Genomic DNA, 19,671 nt, shown 5'->3' on the forward strand with positions numbered 1-19,671 from the left:
AGGAGCCTTTATAGACTCAGTGACATCAATCTGCACATCCATAATTACAGTCTACATGCTATTACAAGGCAGCCTTGCACAAAAGCTCATGCAGCCCTTGGAGAATCATCTAGGCCTACAGCGAGCTCCATCACAGAAAATGCAAATCTCTTCACAGATAAGACACGTCTTCCTTCAAATATAGACTAGCTCACTCCCACCTTGCTAATAACAAGATACACTTCTCTTCAGTGAGATTACACAAAATTAACCAGCAGATCCCATGAGTATATTGGCAATATGCTGTACTTCAAGGTACATGCATTCTGGGACCGCTGCAAAGTAAGAGACTGTGGACAAATGAAAACGATGTCTAGGGAAGTACAGAAATCCAACATGAAAAATTGCATTGCTTTCTCCATTTTATTTAGTTAGACAGGCAAAATGTAAAAGAAAAAACACAGTAATGCTGATACCTTAACCTGTACGCAAGCAGCAGTTGTTTTTCTTCAGAAAAAGCGTTCCAAATACTGGAAAAGTACCAACTTTCCATCTAACAAGAAGGTACGTACAGAAACGGCACTGCTAGGTTATTGTGAAATAAGGCATGTGAGCAAAACCCGTATTTCACAGCTGGCCATTTTTATCCCAGTTAAGGGAGGCTAAATCCTTACTCAAAAGATAATTATTTTTACTACAGTTGGTTAACAGCTTTGATCAAGGATGTGGACTCCATATGTAACACCTCTGAAATGCAGTCACTTCAGAAGACGGGGAATGGCGGTGGGATGTATTTTCCCACAAAACTATTGACACCAACAGCGATTGAGCTGTCGTGCATTTCAGGGGTTCAGCGGGGCGCACTGACACTGCAAGGGGCGCCGGCCAGGCCCAGCCGGCTGTGTCTTGCCAGCGCTGCCCTCAGAACAGCAGGGCAGAGCGGGGCCATACCTGTGTGAGGGGGGGAGCCGTCGGTGAGGGGGGGGGGCCCGCTGGCCGGCGCGCACCTCCCTGCAGCGGCCGCGGCAGAGCCCGCGGGGACCGGGAGGCGCCGCCGCCGCCCGGCCCGGAGCGTGGAGCACGTGCTGCCGGCGAGGTAAGCGGCGAAGCGCCCCGGGGCCGAGACCGGGGAAGCGGTTACCCGTGCGGCGGGTGCCTGCGGCCGAGCGCCCACCCGAGGGGCCCGTCCGCCCCGGCCCCGCGCCCAGTCAGGGCGGCCCCGGCCCCCGCCCTCGCGCGCACTAACGGTCCGGGCGGCCGCGCGCCGGCCTCGCGGCCCCTCAGCCCCCGCGCGCGGCCGCCCCGAGCCCGCGGCTGCCCCGCAGGCCCGCGGCGGAGCCCGCCCCGGCGCGGCGCCTTTGTTCCGCACGGCGGCCCCCGAGCGGCGGCGGCGGCGCGGGAAGGGCCGCGCTCACGGCGGGAGCGCGGGGAGCCCCGCGGAGCGCCCCGCCGCCGCCCCCGCGGGCCCGGCAGCCGGCCGGCCGCGGCAGGGAGCGCTGAGCGGCGCCGGTGGCCGGCGGGGGCGCTGTGCGGGGCCGCGGGGCCTGGCAGCCCCGGCGGCGGGCGCCGAGCGAGGCGGGCGCCCGCAGCCCGCGGGGGCCCTGCCCGGCGCGGCCGGGCGCTCCGCCGACCCCCGCGCGGCTCCCGGGCTGCGGCTCCCCGCTCGCCGCGGTCCCCCTGGCCCGGCCCTCGCCGCCGGCCGCTGCGGAGCCCTCCCGCGCCCAAACTTTGCAAAGTCTGGCGGCTCCGCGGCTGGGGCGGCGGCGGCTACGGCAGCGGCGGGCGGGGGCGGCGGCGGAGGAGGCGGGGGCGGAGGGGGCGGGGTGCGGGCCGGCGGCGGCGGCAGCAGCAGCATCAAAGAGCCCCGATTCCTGCCGCCTTGGGAGCCATGCGCTGCTGTCTGTAATGTCAGCGGAACAGGAGAAGGACCCCATCGCGCTGAAGAGATCCCGAGGTACGGGGCGGGGGGGCGGGGGGCGGCCGCTGCTGGGGCCTAACTCCCGTGAGGAGAGCTGGCGGTGCGGCGGGGTGCCCGCACCGGCCGGACCCGGCCGCTGCTGCCCCCGCCGCGGTCCCTCCCTGCGGCGGGGCCGGGCGGTGCGGGAGCCGCGCTAAGTTTGCGCGGCGGGGCCGGCCGCAGCCTGCGGGCCTGGCCGTGCGGGACTCGGGGCCGGCGCTGCGCGGTGTGACCCGGCGGGCGGGCGCCAGTGCTGCCGCCCGTGTTTTCCAGGCTGTGCCGCCCATTAGTATGCGGCGTGCATAGTGCTGGTGCAAGGGAATACGTCGGCGCTGCCACATGTCCGAGTTCGTGTTGATGCAGAGCCCGTAAATTACACTTGAGTGCTCGCTCTCCTACCCCTGGTCTTGTGCTTGGGCTTGATTCTAGTTGCCGGCTTGTTTTTCTCTTCTCGGGAAATGAAAAATCCGTTCCAAGATTATTCTTGATTAATCGCGCTCTTGCGTGGCTCGTCGTGAGGTCTGAAGTATGCGTTTCTTTGAAATGTGGAAGGCGAAGGGTAGAAATTACGGTCTCTCTTCCGACTTGGGCCATGCAACTGACTTTAATGGCAGTAGCACATCAGGCTACGGAGCAGTAGTCGTGTCCTTACAGTCCTTAAAAACAGAAAAGCCTTTCGGCATGGCATAATGAAAGGCAACAGGGTGACAGAGCTGGGTGAAAAAACATGGCAAAATAATAAGATCGGCAATTTATTGCTTCTCCTTTCCTTGCCTCCTGTTTTGTCACTGGAATTCTATTGTTCTTGATGTTTTAAGCTTTTTTACGGTTGGGTAAGTGGGAAAAGGTGTGGATTCTGCTATGCATGTTGCCATTGATCTAAGGTTTGCTTTTCTAAAACTGTTATAGTAACAGCTGGATTGTAACCTTGAGAATGAGAGAAAGAAAACGTGCAGCAGTCTTACAAAGGAGACTGGGGTTCGTTAGACTCCTTCACTCTCGAGCCCTGATTCTGCAAATATTTAAGCACACGCAGTTTCACATGCCCGAGTTAGTCACTGAGTTTCATGCGATTACTGCTTAATGTCAAAACTGTTTACAGTATCAGGGCCACAGAATAGGTTCACCAAATCTGGTTAAAATTAGACACTTTTTAGTTTTCTGTCTAGAATTAAAAGTTTATTCAGCCATTTATGTTTCTTGGGAAAATGTTCCTACTGAGATAAAGCACTGTGTAAAGAGACTCTGGCATCCATCCTGTAAAAACCTAGACAGAGATTTGTCAGTGAGTATGAAAATACTCACTCCATAGCATATTTGCCGTATGTTAAGTATGGCATAAATTACATGCAAAGTCATAATCTCTTAATATGTAAACAGAACTGCAACTTGCAGTTCTCCTGACTAACACTGAAAATGTCTATCTTGAGTATGTACAAAGTAAAAAAAGAATACGGGACTTTTCTCCTTTTCCCTAATGTAAATGGCTGAAATACATTTTATCCATGATTTAATAAGAGAATAATTATCAGATACGTATTTATATCTCTAGATCATGTCATAGAATGGTTTGGGATGGAAGGAACCTATTTCCCATCCCCCTGCCATGGGCAGGGACACCTTCCACCAGACCAGGTTGCTCAAAGCTACATCCCACCTGGCCTTGGGCACTGCCAGGGATGGGGCATCCGCAGCTGCTCTGGGCAACCTGTTCCTGTGTCTCGCCACCCTCACAGTGGAGAAGTTCCTCCTAATACCTAACCGAAACCTTGCCATTACCCCTTGTTCTGTCACTTTATGCCTTTGTAAAAAGTTCCTCTCCAGCTTTCCTGTCGGCCCCTGTAGGTGCTGGCAGGCTGCTCTAAGTTCCCCCTAGAGCCTCCTCTTCTCCAGGCTGAACAGCCCCAACTCTCTCAACCTGTCTTCATAGGAGAGGTGCTTCAGCCCCTGATCATCTTTGTGGCTTCCTCTGGATCTGCTTGAGCCGGTCCATGTCTGTCTTGTGCTGGGACCCTAGAGCTGAACGCAGTACCCCAGGTGGGGTCTCATGAGAGTGGAGTAGTGGGGCAGAATCACCCTGAGCCCAGGATTCGGTTGGCTTTCTGGGCTGCAAGTGCACATTGCCAGCTCATGTTGAGCTTGTTGTCAACCAGCACCCACAAGTCCTCCTCAGGGCCGCCCACAATCCATTCCCTGCCCAGCCTGCATTTGTGCTTGGGACTGCCCTGACACAGGTGCAGGACCTCGCACTTGGCCTTGTTGAACTTTATGAGGTTTGCACGGGCCCACCTCTCCAGCCTGTCAGGGTCCCTCTGGATGGCATCCCTGCCCTCCAGCATGTCAACCACACAGCTTGGTGTCATTGACAAATGTGCTGAGCGTGCACTCAATCCCACTGTCCATGTTGCTTATAAAGATGTTAAACGGTGCTGTTCCCAATACTGACCCCTGAGGGACACCACTCATCACTGGTCTCCACTTGGACGTCAAGCTGTCTGTCACTTAGACTGTGACCATCTGGCCAATTCCTTATCCACCAAGTGGTCCATCCATCAAAACCATTTCTCTCCAGTTTGGAGACAAAGGTGTTGTGTGGAACAGCATATATGTCCAGGATATATGACACACATGATGCCCCAGTCAAAAGGATTGTATTTTTTCCTGGAAAATTAGTCTCAGGCAGTGAAATGATTTTTTGCACCCTTAACGCAATGTTCCACAATGCTCGATACACCTTTTGATGAAAGCCTGGGTGGTGGGTACCAAAAGTGACTCTCTGGAAAGTTTATTTTGGCTGTGTGAAAATGACCTTTATTCACTCTTTTTTGGAGGTATGCTAGGACTAACATTCTGTTTCCTTTTATGTAAAAATTAAATCATTATAAAATCCACAGGGAAAATATAAATTTTTAAGGCTAAATTAAATCATTGGCCTCACACGGCAAGAACTGAAAATACAAAGCTTTGTTCCTAGGACTTTCTATAAATCTAGGCATATGAATGGCTTCACCCGTGTAAAGTAGTTCATGTAGAAATTGGTGGAACTTGTCACTGGGATTCTAATCTTCATTTGCTTATGTTTTTGAAGAATGATATCCCAGAGAGGGAATTTATATATAATTTAGTGGAGTTTTAACTTACACTACTGTAAAACAGCACTTGCATATGATCCTCAGTGTTCTACTTGATCACAGATTTACTCATATCTGTGCTGCCAGTTGTTTGATTTATTATGAAATGTGGATATTGGTAATATTTTGCTATCAATGGTTAATGTCATTTATGTATTAAGAGTACAGGACCATGAACAAGAGTATATTTTATGCAGTTGTGAGGAATGGTGTTCACGGTACAATCTCCCACTGGATTTATGATAAACATATAGGAATGCAGGAGAAGAAGCTAATGTGAAATGCAGGGACAATTTTGAACAAATAGTTTATCAAGAAGATGATTTATAGAGTAGGAATTTAAAAGAGGTTTGTCATCATTCTTTATGTAAAACTTTATGCTGTCATTATTTAGTATTTACAGTTAATGCAGGGGCAGCGCCTCATAGCGCACTAAGTATATGCAGGATTTTATATCCTAAATCAAGGCAAAAAGGACCCTTTTTTTTTTTTGAAGAGCAATCCCTAGTTACTCTGGTGGTAGGTTATACCGTGATGTGCTATGCTCAAGCATGAGTTTATCTGAGAACTTGATCGTGACTTCATGACCTAGTCTTTGAAATTCAGACCTACAATTTGATAGGTATTGATTTGGGATGACCACATATCTTCCTTCCATATAATGAAAAATGAAATTAAATTTCAACAGTGACAGCCAAAGCCAAAAGGAACTTATTAAAGCAGAGGCAGAACTGGTTTCTTGCTTGAGGTAGGACTGGTAAATTTCTGAAACCTCTAAAAAGGAGTGGCGGGGGGGAAGCAAGTGCTAGGAGTGAAAATTTGTCAGGCCTCCTTTGATCTGTGTATAGTAAGTCTGCTTCTTCCCTGTGAGAAGAGATTTTATGTTACTTTATTGAATAGTCCTAAAGCTGGTTTAGCTCTCTGCTGGGAATACTTGTCTAACATAGAGCAGTGTAATGTCATACATTGTGCTTCTTTGCATAATACTGTTGATAATTCACAGTTATCTTCAGGTTGCCTTTGGTAATAAAGACGAACCCGTGTGTTCAGCTGTATGCTTGCATCTTGATAAAGTTTGACTTGTACTCTGAGTAAGAGTTTTAAACAAGTAACAGTAAATTTTTTAAGTTGCATTGCCCTTCTTACTGTTCTATACTGTTACTATTTATGTTTATGTTTTAAAGAGAAAATAAGATATTATCTTAACAGGCCTGGGGAAAAAATGGATTAACACACAGTTTCTTAATGTTAGTATCTCAACACGTGTCGCTCTTGTTATCACCCTAAAGTGATTATTATTCTCTGAGGTTTCTGCAGAGTAGGGTGGGTTTGCCCGGAGTCCCTGTCATTTTTGGCAGGTTTCTTTTTTGTAGAATCATAGTATCATTTAATCTGGAAAAGACCTTTAAGATCAAGTCCAACTGTTAACCCAGAACTGCCAAGTCCACCACTAAACCATCCATCTAAGCACCACAGCTATGCGTTTTGTCTGATGAAGTCTTGCATTTAGTGAAATTTACATCTGACAAACTGGAGATCTGTCTAAACAACATGGCAGGTTTTCAGTGGTTTTCGACACTGATCTACTGCTGTTTGCTTTTTTCCTTCATGGTGTATTGTAACATGCTGTTGTATATTGGTACAGTGAGTTTGATAAATGCTGTGTCTGTGTAAGTTAAATAGGAGGTGAATCTTTGGCATAGTTTTAAGCAGTTCTTTTGAAAGTTTTATGTGTTATGCAAACAAGAAATACTTCTTACTGGTGAAGCGGAGACATTAAGTACCAAGGGACAGATAAACATAAAATAAATGGAAATGTTTATTCCAACTGTGATGAGCATGAATTGGATGTTAGAGTGGTAATAGAGTGAGATAGCTGTATATGAGGTATGCAAACTTTTACCTCCAGGTGTTTGCTCCTTAAGGACTTGCAATGTAAGGCACCAGAATTAATGCAAGCTCAGTATTTATAACAGGTATCTGTTGCTATGACAGGCAGAGGCAAATTTAAAATACTGTCTGTAAGAAACCTAATGCTGTATTGCACTGATTGAAATTTTGTAGGTGGTGACAGTGGATTGGATGGGTTAGGAGGACCAGGAGTACAACTTGGAAGCCCTGATAAGAAAAAGCGCAAAGCAAATGCACAGGTAAATTCCCTCTGGTTCTTTTACTTTCTTAATAAATAGTGCAGTCATGTTTGCTGGTATGACTAGCTTGTGTTGTTCAGAATATCAGTCTGTTCTCACAAATAGCAGTACCATATAAAATATTTTAGTTGCATTGTGAAGCTGAAATCTTCATAATACTAGTTATTCTCACTGCAGTTATTTTAATCTCTGTAGGTTGCCAAAGACCTATAAAGAGAGGAGCACAGTGAGACTGCCACAACTTGTATTTTACCCATATGGATTTGATTCTGAAACAGGCTTTCTTTTAATGACTTTGTAGCCCTTGGTAGAATTCTGTATAGCATGAGTAGTTGCCATGAGACTACTTTTCTTCTTACCTTCATTCCGATATGTGTAGGTTTGTGGGCTAATGGATCAGTACAGTTTGTTAATGCTTTGACCAAACTCTTGGCATATTCCCCAAGTGATTTTCAAGCAAATGCTATGAGGCAGGTTCGGCTCCTTTCCAGTGAATCCTTGCAATTTGGCATTTCTATACAGTTTCTGTTTCCAGGAAAGGAAGCCTGAATACAAAACATGTAAAGCAATTAGATATCTGTAATGCAGAATTGTCCTTTGTTGTGTTCATTCAGCTTCGAGTGAGAGTATCTGTTAATTTGGTACTGCCTAGCGAGAGTAATTTTATTTATGTAGGTCACACAGTTTCTTTCTGTTAGGCCTATCCAGATTCCATTGAGATGTGGATTTGCTGTCTTAATTTTTGTTTTGTTTTAAAGTAGTCATGGTGAAACCTGCTCTGAGAAATATTCAGTTAATTTAAAGGGATTGGGCCTCCTTCTTGGTAGAGCTTTCCTTGTGTTCTGAAATGGTGATAACTGTAGAGGACACGAAGATTAGTTTCCTCTCTTTTCTTACCGGGTTCAAGTTTTGTGGCACAGCAGGAGGGTTTGTTTTTTTTTTTGGGGGGGGGGGGGGCAAAAAAAAAAAAAGTTTCTTAGTATTTAGGAGAAAATGCAAAATGCTTTCTGTGAGCACAGTTAGCATGAGGGTGAACTAGGCAGATGTTCCCCACAGGCTAGTCTAGAATGCAATTCAATTGTATAGCCACTCTGATGACATTTCAACAGCCTCTGGGCTCCATTAAAGACTTGATTTTACTTTTCTCTGTAACCAGAAATCCCTGTATTTTATACCTACTGACTATGCTTTGCAGGCTATCCACAATCACTGCATGCTCATAAGGGACACCTCTGTTTGGTACACAGAATATAGAAAATTCCTATATGCAGAGACCTATATTCTGTATACCTTTTTTTAGGGTTATAGTAACATTAGGTTTATATATCCTCATAGAAGTGGGGTGTCTTAACAGATGTATATTCAGTTAAGTGAACCCAAAATGAAACTAAGGAAATGCTTCGAATCTGCTCTTCAACATTTGGAAATATTTTATGCATGTGTTTAAGTGGCACGTGGCTTTCTGTATTGTTGCTTTTATGATGTAAAAGATTAAGAAATAGAAGTCACATACCAACTAGTATTTTCAGAAGCATGGTTGTGCAACTGCACAATTTTTAAAACACAGATTACTATAAATCACCATGTTATCCAGAGCCCAAACTCCTCTCTCACCTCTGTACTGAAATTTCAGACAGCCTGGCAGGGTACAGTGGGTGAGCTTTATGCAACAGCTGAACAGTTCTTTTAGCAGTAGTGCTGCTAATCCAGGAACTTCGTGGCTGGTCTGTCTTGCAGGGAAATACTAAAACTAATTTAAATGTTGTATTTAAAATATTTTTAGGGCTCATCATTTCCTCCTCCATCTGAATATGCTCCACCGCCGAATCCAAGCTCTGACCACCTTGTAGCTGCAAATCCGTTTGATGACAACTATAATACTGTGTCTTATAAACCACTTCCTTCAGGAAATCCATATTTTAGTAATCCTGGTTATCCTGGCTTTGGAGGCTATAACACTTTCAGAATGCCACCTCATATGCTGCCCAGAGTGTCCTCGCCATATGGTGGTTCTTACTCCCTCAGAAACCAACCACATCCCCTTCCTCAAAACCCAGTGGGAATGGGTTTTAGTCGACCCCACTCTTTCAGCTTCAGTCCCCATGATAACCCAAGTTTTGGGAATCAACCACCTTATAGTGGTGTTCAGATAAATCAAAATGTCAATATGCCTGGTCAGCATTTCAGACCTAATCCTGGTGAGAACTTTGGCCATTCTGGTCAGATACCTCATCCTGACGTGCCATCTAACTTTGGTCCTGGAAACAATCCGAATTTCCCAAATTCGCAGCTAGAGTCAAACCATTCTTTTGTTCCTCCACCAAACACATACAACCAGACAAAATCATCAGCACAAAAGCAAGACTTTAGTCAAGGTGCAAGCAAAGCAGCCAGCCAGAACACTGCTGCTCATCAGCATCATCACAGGACAGAGGACATTGTGAGTCAAGGTAACAGTGACCTAAAAAATGTTACTCGAAACAACAACGTGGTAAATCAGGATAATAGCCATTCGAATAATGCTGATAACACTAACGCTGGCCATTCAAATGGGACTCAGAGTAAGTCCCGACAGTCTCGAGGTACTGCTGAAGGATGCAACTCTGAAAAGAGCAGCAAAACACCCCTTCATCCCAGTCGTCACGGTCACTCGTCCTCTGAACCCGTCTATCCGTGTGGAATTTGTACACATGAAGTTAATGATGACCAGGATGCCATCCTGTGTGAAGCCTCTTGCCAAAAATGGTTTCATCGGATCTGTACAGGCATGACTGAGTCAGCTTATGGCCTTCTTACAGCAGAAGCGTCAGCCGTTTGGGGTTGTGATACTTGCATGGCTGACAAAGATGTCCAGTTAATGCGTACAAGAGAGACTGCAGGACCACCTGTGTTGAATACGGATGGCTAACAACATCAATTGGTGGTAGTGATTGAAATACTTGCTATGAAGATTTGGTTACAAATTGGGTACTTCACTTTCTGCAGACAATCAGTTGTGTTTGATTGCTGTAATCTTTTTTTCCCTAGTCTGTTTTAATTCATAAACTTCCGTCTCATCTTTTGTACTCTTAGTTTTATGTGTGCTAATGTTTTGCAGGATGGAATATTTTTTTGTTTCTGATTAAAACTGTAAAACATAACTGACAACTGATCAGAAGTAGGATGTGCATTGCCAATTTTATTGAAGGCAAAAATGTGGCTGTATGAATAGCCCCTAATTTGCTAGTGTTAATGTGTTAACACTAGCATTTAGTGCTCGGATTTAATGGTACTATATTTGCAAGTACTCATTATGTTGAATGTCCATTACTGATGTTCTTGCTATCCTTTCTTTGAATATAGTGGAGATGATGTGGAGGAATGTGCAGTGCTAATAGTTTTTATTTTAGGGTAAATACAGAGAATTTTGTGTATGCTTTTTCCTATTTTTGAAGTAAAGCATTAACACACTATTCACAAATAGATGACTTCATGCTTAGTAACACAATGAAACACACTAAACTCTTATGCATTTATATTTCCTTGAAAAGGCAATGATCTCGTTTGACTTCTCAGCACATACTTGCTGGAGACTCTTGCTAGGTCTTGCAGTATTTGGAAATAGTTACAAAATATGATTACATTGGAAAAAGAACACTTCAAGTTTGTGAAGTCCAGTGCTTTAAATCTAGAGAATACCAAAACTAGGGTTGCATATGTAACCTTAATTCATTTATCTTAAACACATACTTTAGGATACAGTCTCTGCATCTGTCACGGTTGTGCAGTCATGCACCTCTCTCTCATCGTTTCTCATTGATGGTTCCAGCCTCCCACCTCGGTGCTGCCTGCGAACTGTGACTGAACCAGTGCAGGCAAAGTTCTGCCTGTCTCCTGGGGCTTTCAACGAGAGCCTGCTCAGTCATCCTGAGCTTAGACAGTCCACCTGGCATGAAGGAGCACGCAGAGCAACGGAGTGTGCTCAGCATAGGCTCTGAGTTGCAAGATAATTTGGCCAGCGAAGTCTTAAAACTGAATTCCCACCACTGCGTCAGCCAGTCTGTTAGTGAGGGGGTGGGACATCTAGGGTGAAGAAAACTAGCTTTCGCATCAGGTGAGTTTAGCTCACATCAGAAGCAAGTAATCAGAAATTTAGCTTCTTTGCTAAACTTGATATCCTGTTGAGAAGTATGAATGGCACTAGAGCTCCACATGTGATGCTAAGAATTTTATTTTAATATGGGTAATTTGATCTTACTCTTGATCTCAAAGCCCTCTCCTTTTTCTTTTTTAATGTGGGGAAACATCAAGCTTTGAAGACCTCAGCCTTAGCAGTGTGATAAAGTTGCAAACACAACTGAAAATGAGTGTTTCTGTAGAGAGAAGTGTTGGTTTAACTTAATAAAATGTGGCACTGTAATAACAGACCTTGCCTGTGATACCACTGTGCTGGAAACTTTTCGTTTTTAAACAGGCAACAATTAAATCATATGTCAAGCAGTACAGGTACTAGTCACTTTCCCTAATGTGATCAGTTGTTCAGGTCTGTGGTGACAAGTGATGTAGGAGCCTATATAAATACAGTCATCTATATAAAAAGGTAGTTTGTATGGTAAGCTACACTAATGAGTGAAAAGTAAGACCTGTTTGCTAGTTCACCATTGTGTTTGATTTTAAATGGACTCTACTGTGGTACTTTTCCTGGAAGATACTGTGCAGATCTACATGACTGTCCTTGTTTTATTTTAAAAGCGAAAAGTTTCATATGCTCTTTTACTGGAGAAGTGCAGTATTGCCCTCCTTCTTTGTATTGCCTCTCATCAGGAAAAAGGAAATAATGTCTAAAATGTCACAATTCATATCTTGAGGATTTCCTGTGTGGAGATGTGAAGAAAGTGTAAGGCAGATCCAGGGCTTCTGTTTTCATCACTGTTTGCTTTAGTTAATACAGATACTAAACTTAATCTTGTTTTCTTAGAGGTGTGATATTTAAAAGCAAACAACAAAAAAACCCCAACCAAGCAACAACCTCTGTTAGAGAGAGTTATTCTTCAGTAGTTTTCCTAATGACTGACTGGCTGTTAGAATTTGCTTTTGGTATCTACAGTAGAAATTAAACCAAACCTTGTCTAGATAGATTTGTTCCTCTGGGAATCAATTTCATCTCTGCAATGATTTGCACTGTGGTGGTAGTGGAGCTGGTTGAGACCTACTGCAGTGTAAATGAAATAAAAATTCTTGCTCAGTGAAAATTCAACAGAAGCTCCAATGATGACGTTGTTACCCAAGCGTGCTGTTCACGATACCTTTCCCACACCTCATTCCTGTTGTGAGAAGATGTTCTCAGAAGTCCAAGTAATGTTTTAACAGTTGTTTTGGAGCAGACATTGTATTTAAAATAGCCATGTATTTCTTAATCTTTTCCTCAACCCTACACAAAGTTAGGCAAGTGTTTTCTGCATTAGCTAGCAAGACATTAGAATTTAAATATAGTGTTCTTACAAACTTGAAATCAACTGGAGTATCATTTTATAAGGCCTTAAATTGTGTATTTGTGATGATTTATTTCAGTTTTTCTAAACTGGTACCATGTTGGGTTTGTAACCCGGTAAATTTTCTGTGTTTGTTAACCTGCAAATTCAAGGCATTAGCAAATGCCAGTTGTATAAAATAGTAGTAAAAAAACCCCCAACAACACCAGACTTGTTATCACACTGATTGTAGAGATAGGACTGATTAGGATCTCCAAAAGTCATCTAGCCAATATGCTTGCCCTACTGATATACTCTTGGCATATCTGGACTCTTTATCTAGAGAGAGGGAGTTATACTTTGTTTTTCTCTGCATGTATTGACTAGTTAGTAGTTCAAGTATGCACAGGAAAAACAACAATCATGTTTTGTTAGTAAGGTACTAGGAAAATGTCAGCTGGTTAGAATTAGAAATTAGTTATAGAAGGGTGGGTGGGAGGGAGGGCTGATTAGAATAGGTGAGGTTTTTTTGTAATACTCTACATGAAACGATTTGTATTGAACTATCATGTGCTTCTTTCATGACTAGTGATTTAGACTGTACTGGTGCTGCACACCAAAAATATCACAAAGATTTTGTAAATCTTACAAACCTTGACATTTTTATGGGAAATGCCTGTGTCCTTTTAAAATAGCTCCTTGCCACGGTCAGAAATGCAGCCTATGTAACCCAAAATGGTTTGGTTTTTTTCTTTTCTTTTCCTTTTTCCCCCCTAGGCTGAAATAAATAGGTATAAACTAGATTGAACTGTCCTTAATACTTAGGGTTTTGCCAGAGACCAGTTTTGAATGAGAAAATATGTATTTTGCTCTTTAAAATAACTTGTTTTATTGGTGTCAGGTTAAGTGACAGTGCTGCATATAGGCTAGAGGGTAGATATCAAAAATTCTGTTTCTGTCTGTTTTACTGATCCCTTCTATAATTTGAGACAGGCAGGCTAACTGTTTATGCCTCAATCTCTTCTTTCAGAAGATCAGACTAACACTTCCCAAGGGTGTTTAGAGACTTAGCTATTATTAGAGGTGACAGAGGCTAGAGAAAGTAGTAAAGTTTGCTCTATTCAAAACAAAAATATAATTTTGGGGGCTGCTCAAAGAAGAATATACTTTGTGACCTCTGAAGTTTTTCATCTAAGAACCAGTTTTGTAATCTCATTTTTCAGGCTTAACTTGAAGCGTGGGAGGATTAACGCAGTCAGGGGAACTGCATGCATGCAGCCGAGACCATTTCGGAGTGTTTGCAGTTCGGAGCCTATGATATTTGCAACTGAAATGCTTTTTATGGTTTGAGATTTTTACAAAATCAATGGTGTTCAAATGTAGCACTTTTTTAACATTTGTCTTTATTCCAACTTAATACGATGACACATCTGCGTTAAATATGTCCCTTTCATTTTATAAATAAACATTGCCTGGCAGTAAAAGTATTGGTGTAACATTTTTAAAAAAGGAAGTCATGCTTCTTATCATGTTGTATGTGACTTAAATGATTGTTTCATATTAAAACTAATCTTTCCTTATGTACTGCTTAAATATACCTGTTTTGGGATATCAGTTCAGTACTTTTTATACAATCTTGAATGTGTTCCACATTGGTGACATGTATTTTTGCAACAACTTTTTTGTTTCGATTTTAAATTAGAGCATGTCTGAAGTAATACATGCATTAGTGCTGTGGTGTGTGGCAAAGTTACTGTACGTAATTCAAATTGGAAAAAAGTTTCCAGACTTTGTCCAACGTTAACCCTGTGGCCAGGGATTAAATTACTATGTAATACAAATTATTTCATATCACGATGTGTTTTAAGCTACTCTATGAAGTATGTGAAACATTATTGTTTATGGATTGGTAGCTGGTGTGGTATCTTGCATAGAATGAGGTATGATAGATGGTAGCAATTCATGGTAATTAAAACTGACTACCTTTCAGAACACGCAGCACTTCTGTGCATTGTCATCTTGTTGCCATAACTGTTAGTATGAATTTCTTAATATTATCCACTGACAAATGGGTGAACATTTGGTAATAAGCTCATAGGTGTGAAAATTCTATTCTAACACTCTTTACTTGGTTTACAAAACTTCATTTTTTTTATCTGTTGAATGTTATCAGATATATGCAGGAGGCTGTAGAACTGGGTGTATTTTAAAGCTATTCTGCAATTACAAAGTTTTGTCTGAAGCTTTCTATATTAGAATAGGCTCTTCCTTAAAATTGGAAAATTAAGTGTACTTAGTGGAAATCTTAAGGCAATATAACTATCCTACACTACATCTTCAGTTATGCACATTAACTTCTTTGTATGGAACTCCTCTGATTTCTTGTTGGCTTATGCTTTATATGGGAGTAAAGGGTCGCTTTAGTGCCCTAGTGTTGTGTGTCATCAGTTCTGAGGTAATTAATTTTGAACAGTGTTCAGCCCCTTGGAGGTGTTGACTGTAGCTTGAAGTATTCAGTCACCCTTAGTCTCCTGGTTCAGAAATGTTTTATCCCAACATCGTAGGGAATACCTATTGTTAAAGTGTTTGCCATACATGATTAATTTTCCTTTTCATGTTCAAATAAACTGTCGCAAAATAATTTTTGATCCAACCCCACCTTTTTACTCGGAGGTTTGTGCACTGTAATTCAGGAATTGCTGTATTGGAGACAGTTTGCGATTGGAGTCATGAGAGGTGTTGTGTCTATTCCTAGACGCTCAAAGACACTCAAATCCTAGACACAGAAAGGATGATCTAAACCTGAACTTCCATATAACTTATGGAGGGCAAGCTTTTAATATATTTTATATTTCTTCTTCCTTTTTCTTTTTTTTTTCTTTCCTTAATTGTTTTTTCTGAAATGTGAAATAATATGGAGTTGTTGAAGGATTTTTACTTAACAGACTGTCTCTTCTCTAAGCTTTTGTTTATGGCCTTTAGAGCAGACACTGTATATTTTAAGGCCTTCTGACTTGAAATTTTGTTGTCCACATTCTCCTTTCAGTGTTAAAGATGAGTTGAAAAAGGCAAGTTACCCATCTACTGCCATCCAAACAATGCAAAATAAATGATTAAGATTGTCAACATTTAATTTTTTTGTTAATAATGATGTGATATTTTACCTTCTAGAAGAACATGTATCAGAATCTGATTCAAGCGTTCTTGGAAAATGTATATGGTAGATTTTGTCCAGCACTGTATGTAACTTGCTTTCTGTCTGTTTTCAGTTTCTTTTAAAATAAAGATAACTTTTGCGGGGAAGTTGCCTATTAATCATGTAATGTCTAGATTAGCTCTTCTAATATTTTGTCTGTGAGAATGCATTTGGATTAGGCATAATCTCACAAGAAACGGTATGAGGTTGTATTGATCAGAAAAGGCAGCTCCTGCCTCTTTTGGAGAGGTCCGCTGTTCTTTAAAGGCATTAAACTGAAGTAACTCCAAAGCAGATTAGAAGAATTCTTGCACAATAGACCCCATTTCTTTCTTACAGGATGGGAGGGAAGGCTCAGGCACTATTTGGCTAAACAGATATTTTTTTTTAGAATTCTCTGCACTTGGGAAGAGATTATGCAAAGAATGATTTATACTAATTAATAAAATTATTACTAAGCTATTCCTGTTTGTTAAAATACCACAACTAACACATACCAAATCTGTACCTTACTAATAATTCTTAAAGGCAGCTGATATGGGTGGTCCCAAACCACACATGCCAAACAGTTCATTGGAATAAATAGCATCTTGTAGAAGAATGGCTGCAGAAGCATGGCCTTAGAATCTCTGAAGATCTGCACAATCCAGGCCTGGTATTAGAATAGGCCTGTAATCAGAATTGTACTGAAGTTGCTGTGCTGAAGTTAACAAGAAAGGTAGCCTTGAGCTGTTCTTGAATCCTGAGACCAAGTAATTATGTTGTGCCAACCGGCCGTGGCTGTAACAAGCTACAGCTGCTGGGAAAGCAGGTGCAGGGCCAAGAAAGATAGGGACCGGTATGGGAAAAGAGGGAGTAACAAACTACAAGGCTGAAGCACAGCAACACAATTAGCCACATGGATAGAATGCTTATTTTAGTCATGATAATTAGGGGTGTGAGAGCCGCCCGTGTTTAGAGACTACTAACCGATTATATTTCTGCTTTACGAATATGCATGTGTATCGGTTCTATATAAGTAGTGTTAGAAACTAATAAAGTTGAGCAAGATGCATAACTCATATTGAGCGTCTTCTTGACTCCAGTGAACCCTTCTTCCAACAGCATCTCATAAAATGTTCTTAGAAAATATGGAGGGATGAGAGAAATGAGAGAGGATTTAGAAAGAATGGGGGAGAAAAAAAGGTTATTTATTAAAGACAAGAAAATGTAAGATATTTAAGGGATTCCTCACACCCCACACCCCCCGTTAAAGCCTCTGAAGCTAGAGTCATTAGAAGTGAAATAATCACTGGAAGAGATGTATGTATGTATTTGCAACTGGAAGTTCCAGAGTATTAGTAATATTAATAAGATCTGACTGGAATATAAATCTCCATCCTTTGTAGCACAGGAGATAGGAATTTAAGTATTAAAGTTTTCCAGGGAAAAATTTATCTCCCTTCACTACAGTTTCTTGCACTTTTGACTCGTAAGTTGGTGCCAACAGAAGAAGGATCCTGAATGGACCTCTCTTCTGGTTTATTTTGCAAGTGTCATAGTGAGAACTCACTCATTTGTCCAAGTAAGCTGGCAGTGTGAAATGTGTGTGACATAGGTGATGTTTCTGCAGATACACATCAATACAAGACTTTAAAGGTTGATCCAAGACCTTGCTCAGTCCCTTTTGTGTCCTTCTGCAGCTAAATCTGCTGCTTTGACTTAGAAATGTTAGTGACATTTACTGTGTCTTCTATGAGTGAAATACATAGCTTTGCATTGGAGATCTAGTTTTTAAGTAATAGACTTTTTTATTAATGTACTGGAGCTATTTTGTGTAAATTCAAAACACCAAATCCAGGTAACCATAACTATGCCCTGTCTTGTAAAGTGTGTATACATAGCATGTTCTTTCTGGCAGGAATAAATAAAAAGCTGCTTCATTTCAGTATATTCTCTGTGATTAAACTAAAAATGACACCTGGATGACCAAGGTGGAAGACCAGCACTCCACAACTCTTAAGACTTCTGTTTTCCATGAATGAACTCTCCAAAACTGAAGGATACACTCTGGATGACTACAGCTGCCTTCTGGAGTGGTAGGAGATTTTGAGTTACTGTTACATTATAGTCATTTTAGCCAATGCTGCTATTGGAACACCCCGATTTACAACAAAACAAAACACTATCCCCTCCAACTACCAACTCTTCGTTACTTCATCTAGGAAGCAGGCAAATAGGATTTTGACCACTATGTGCAGTTTTAGTCTTTCCATTTTCAATATAGTAGAACTGTGAAAGCTTTGGAGGTGAGCAAGGAAGATAAGGGTATGTAAAAGGAGTGTAAGTGAGGTAAGAATCTTTCTAGGAAAAAATAACATCTCTTAGAGTGGAGAATGGTCTATAACAGTGGTCCTCAAACTTTTTAACCAGGGGGCCGGCGCGTGGGTGAAGTGGCAGGCAGTCATCTGCGGCTGCTTGGTTTCCCCCCCCAACCCCCGGCGGGGGGGTGGGGGTGGGTGGGGCGGGGGGGTCTGTAAATACCGGGGGCCGGATTGAGGACCCTGGGGGGCCGTATCTGGCCTGCGGGCTGTAGTTTGAGGACTGGTCTATAAAAAATGAATGGCACAGAAGGGGCGTTTAGAACTTCCTTGTTTCATCATTGTCTGCACTTGCCTGAAGTTTGTCTTGTAATACAGACAACTAAGAGATATTAAATAAAGGTAACGGGGAATCTTTCCTCATCTTATATTTACTTATTAATTTTATCTTACAGTTTCTTAGACTGATAGCAGTCTGTTTATGGAGACATCATGGTGTAAGTCTAGGCTCAGAACTATAAACTACAGAAGTCTCTTTTGCCACTGCAGCTGACAGCAAGGCTCCTTATGCCATGGTGCAGGTCCTGCTGTAAGTCTGAAAATGTGTCATGCAAGGTTTAAAAAAAAAAATCACATGCCAAAAAGACCTAAAGTAAGTCATTTTGACTTTCAATTAAATCTCTTTCCTCTTGTACTTTTGAATGCTCTTGGAATGAGGAATATAATTCAGTACTCAGATTCCATTCTGTGCAAGCATTCATCCAGATGATATTGATGTGAGTGACTGAAGGTGAAGAACAACCCAGGAATAATATCCGTTGCAATGGATTTCTTGCTCTGAAAAAAAGTTTGAAACCTCTGTGAGATCTACTTTTATACATATATATATATATAACTAAATAGTAACCACTATCATTTGAACATTGCTTTGGGATATATGTAATAGAATATAAAAATTAAATCTTCAGTGATATACATACGAAATCTTAGCTAATGTGTGCAATGTTTAACTCAATTTTTCTTCATCATATTTTAAAAGAAAGAAAACGGGGGAGAGTAGACTCCTTGATTCTGGATCTTTTCCAAATAGTTCTAAGTAATTGTATACTTTTGAGGAACTTAAACATACTTGAATGTTTATCCAAATGTGTTTGGCTTGCCTTTCAACCCATGTTCCCCAGCAGCAGTTGCTTTCTATAAGCTAGACTTTATTTTGGCAGATACAGTGTTACAGTTTGTTTGAGGAAAGTTGAGCAACAATGTGCAAACTCCCTCCCGGGTGTTTGGCAAAGACAGCGAAATAAGACAATATTGCGAGGCACTAGCACGGAGCTGCCAGTATGACCTATTTTTGGAGGACATCTGGAAGTTTCAGCGTCCTGCTAAATCAGTCCTCAGATGTAATAGTTTTTATCAGAGATTCTCAAAGTAATAGTTGTCTCTCTTTATGGAAATGTATTTGGATAATCGGAGCCGCATTCCTTCCCGCCGTGTGTAGGTGGGAGTGA

At 42.1% G+C, this 19,671-nt stretch overlaps 1 protein-coding gene across 1 annotated transcript; it reads left to right on the top strand.

The window, feature by feature from the left end:
* The first annotated feature begins 1,788 nt into the window (after positions 1-1,788).
* PYGO1 (pygopus family PHD finger 1) lies at positions 1,789-15,970 on the top strand. Its single transcript, XM_055820273.1, has 3 exons — positions 1,789-1,933; positions 7,132-7,217; positions 9,001-15,970. Exons 1-3 carry the CDS (start codon positions 1,885-1,887, stop codon positions 10,123-10,125), a joined length of 1,260 nt encoding a protein of 419 aa, XP_055676248.1. The 5' UTR covers positions 1,789-1,884; the 3' UTR covers positions 10,126-15,970.
* The last annotated feature ends 3,701 nt before the right edge of the window (positions 15,971-19,671 follow it).

This window comes from Falco peregrinus, chromosome 1 (assembly GCF_023634155.1).
Source record: "Falco peregrinus isolate bFalPer1 chromosome 1, bFalPer1.pri, whole genome shotgun sequence".
Classification (NCBI taxonomy): Eukaryota; Metazoa; Chordata; class Aves; order Falconiformes; family Falconidae; genus Falco; species Falco peregrinus.

Coding starts and splice junctions, on each gene's coding strand:
- PYGO1 (XM_055820273.1), top strand. CDS start 1,885: ATGTCAGCGGAACAGGAGAAGGACCCCATCGCGCTGAAGAGATCCCGA. Junction 1,934..7,131: donor CGCGCTGAAGAGATCCCGAG/GTACGGGGCGGG, acceptor GAAATTTTGTAG/GTGGTGACAGTGGATTGGAT. Junction 7,218..9,000: donor AGCGCAAAGCAAATGCACAG/GTAAATTCCCTC, acceptor AAATATTTTTAG/GGCTCATCATTTCCTCCTCC.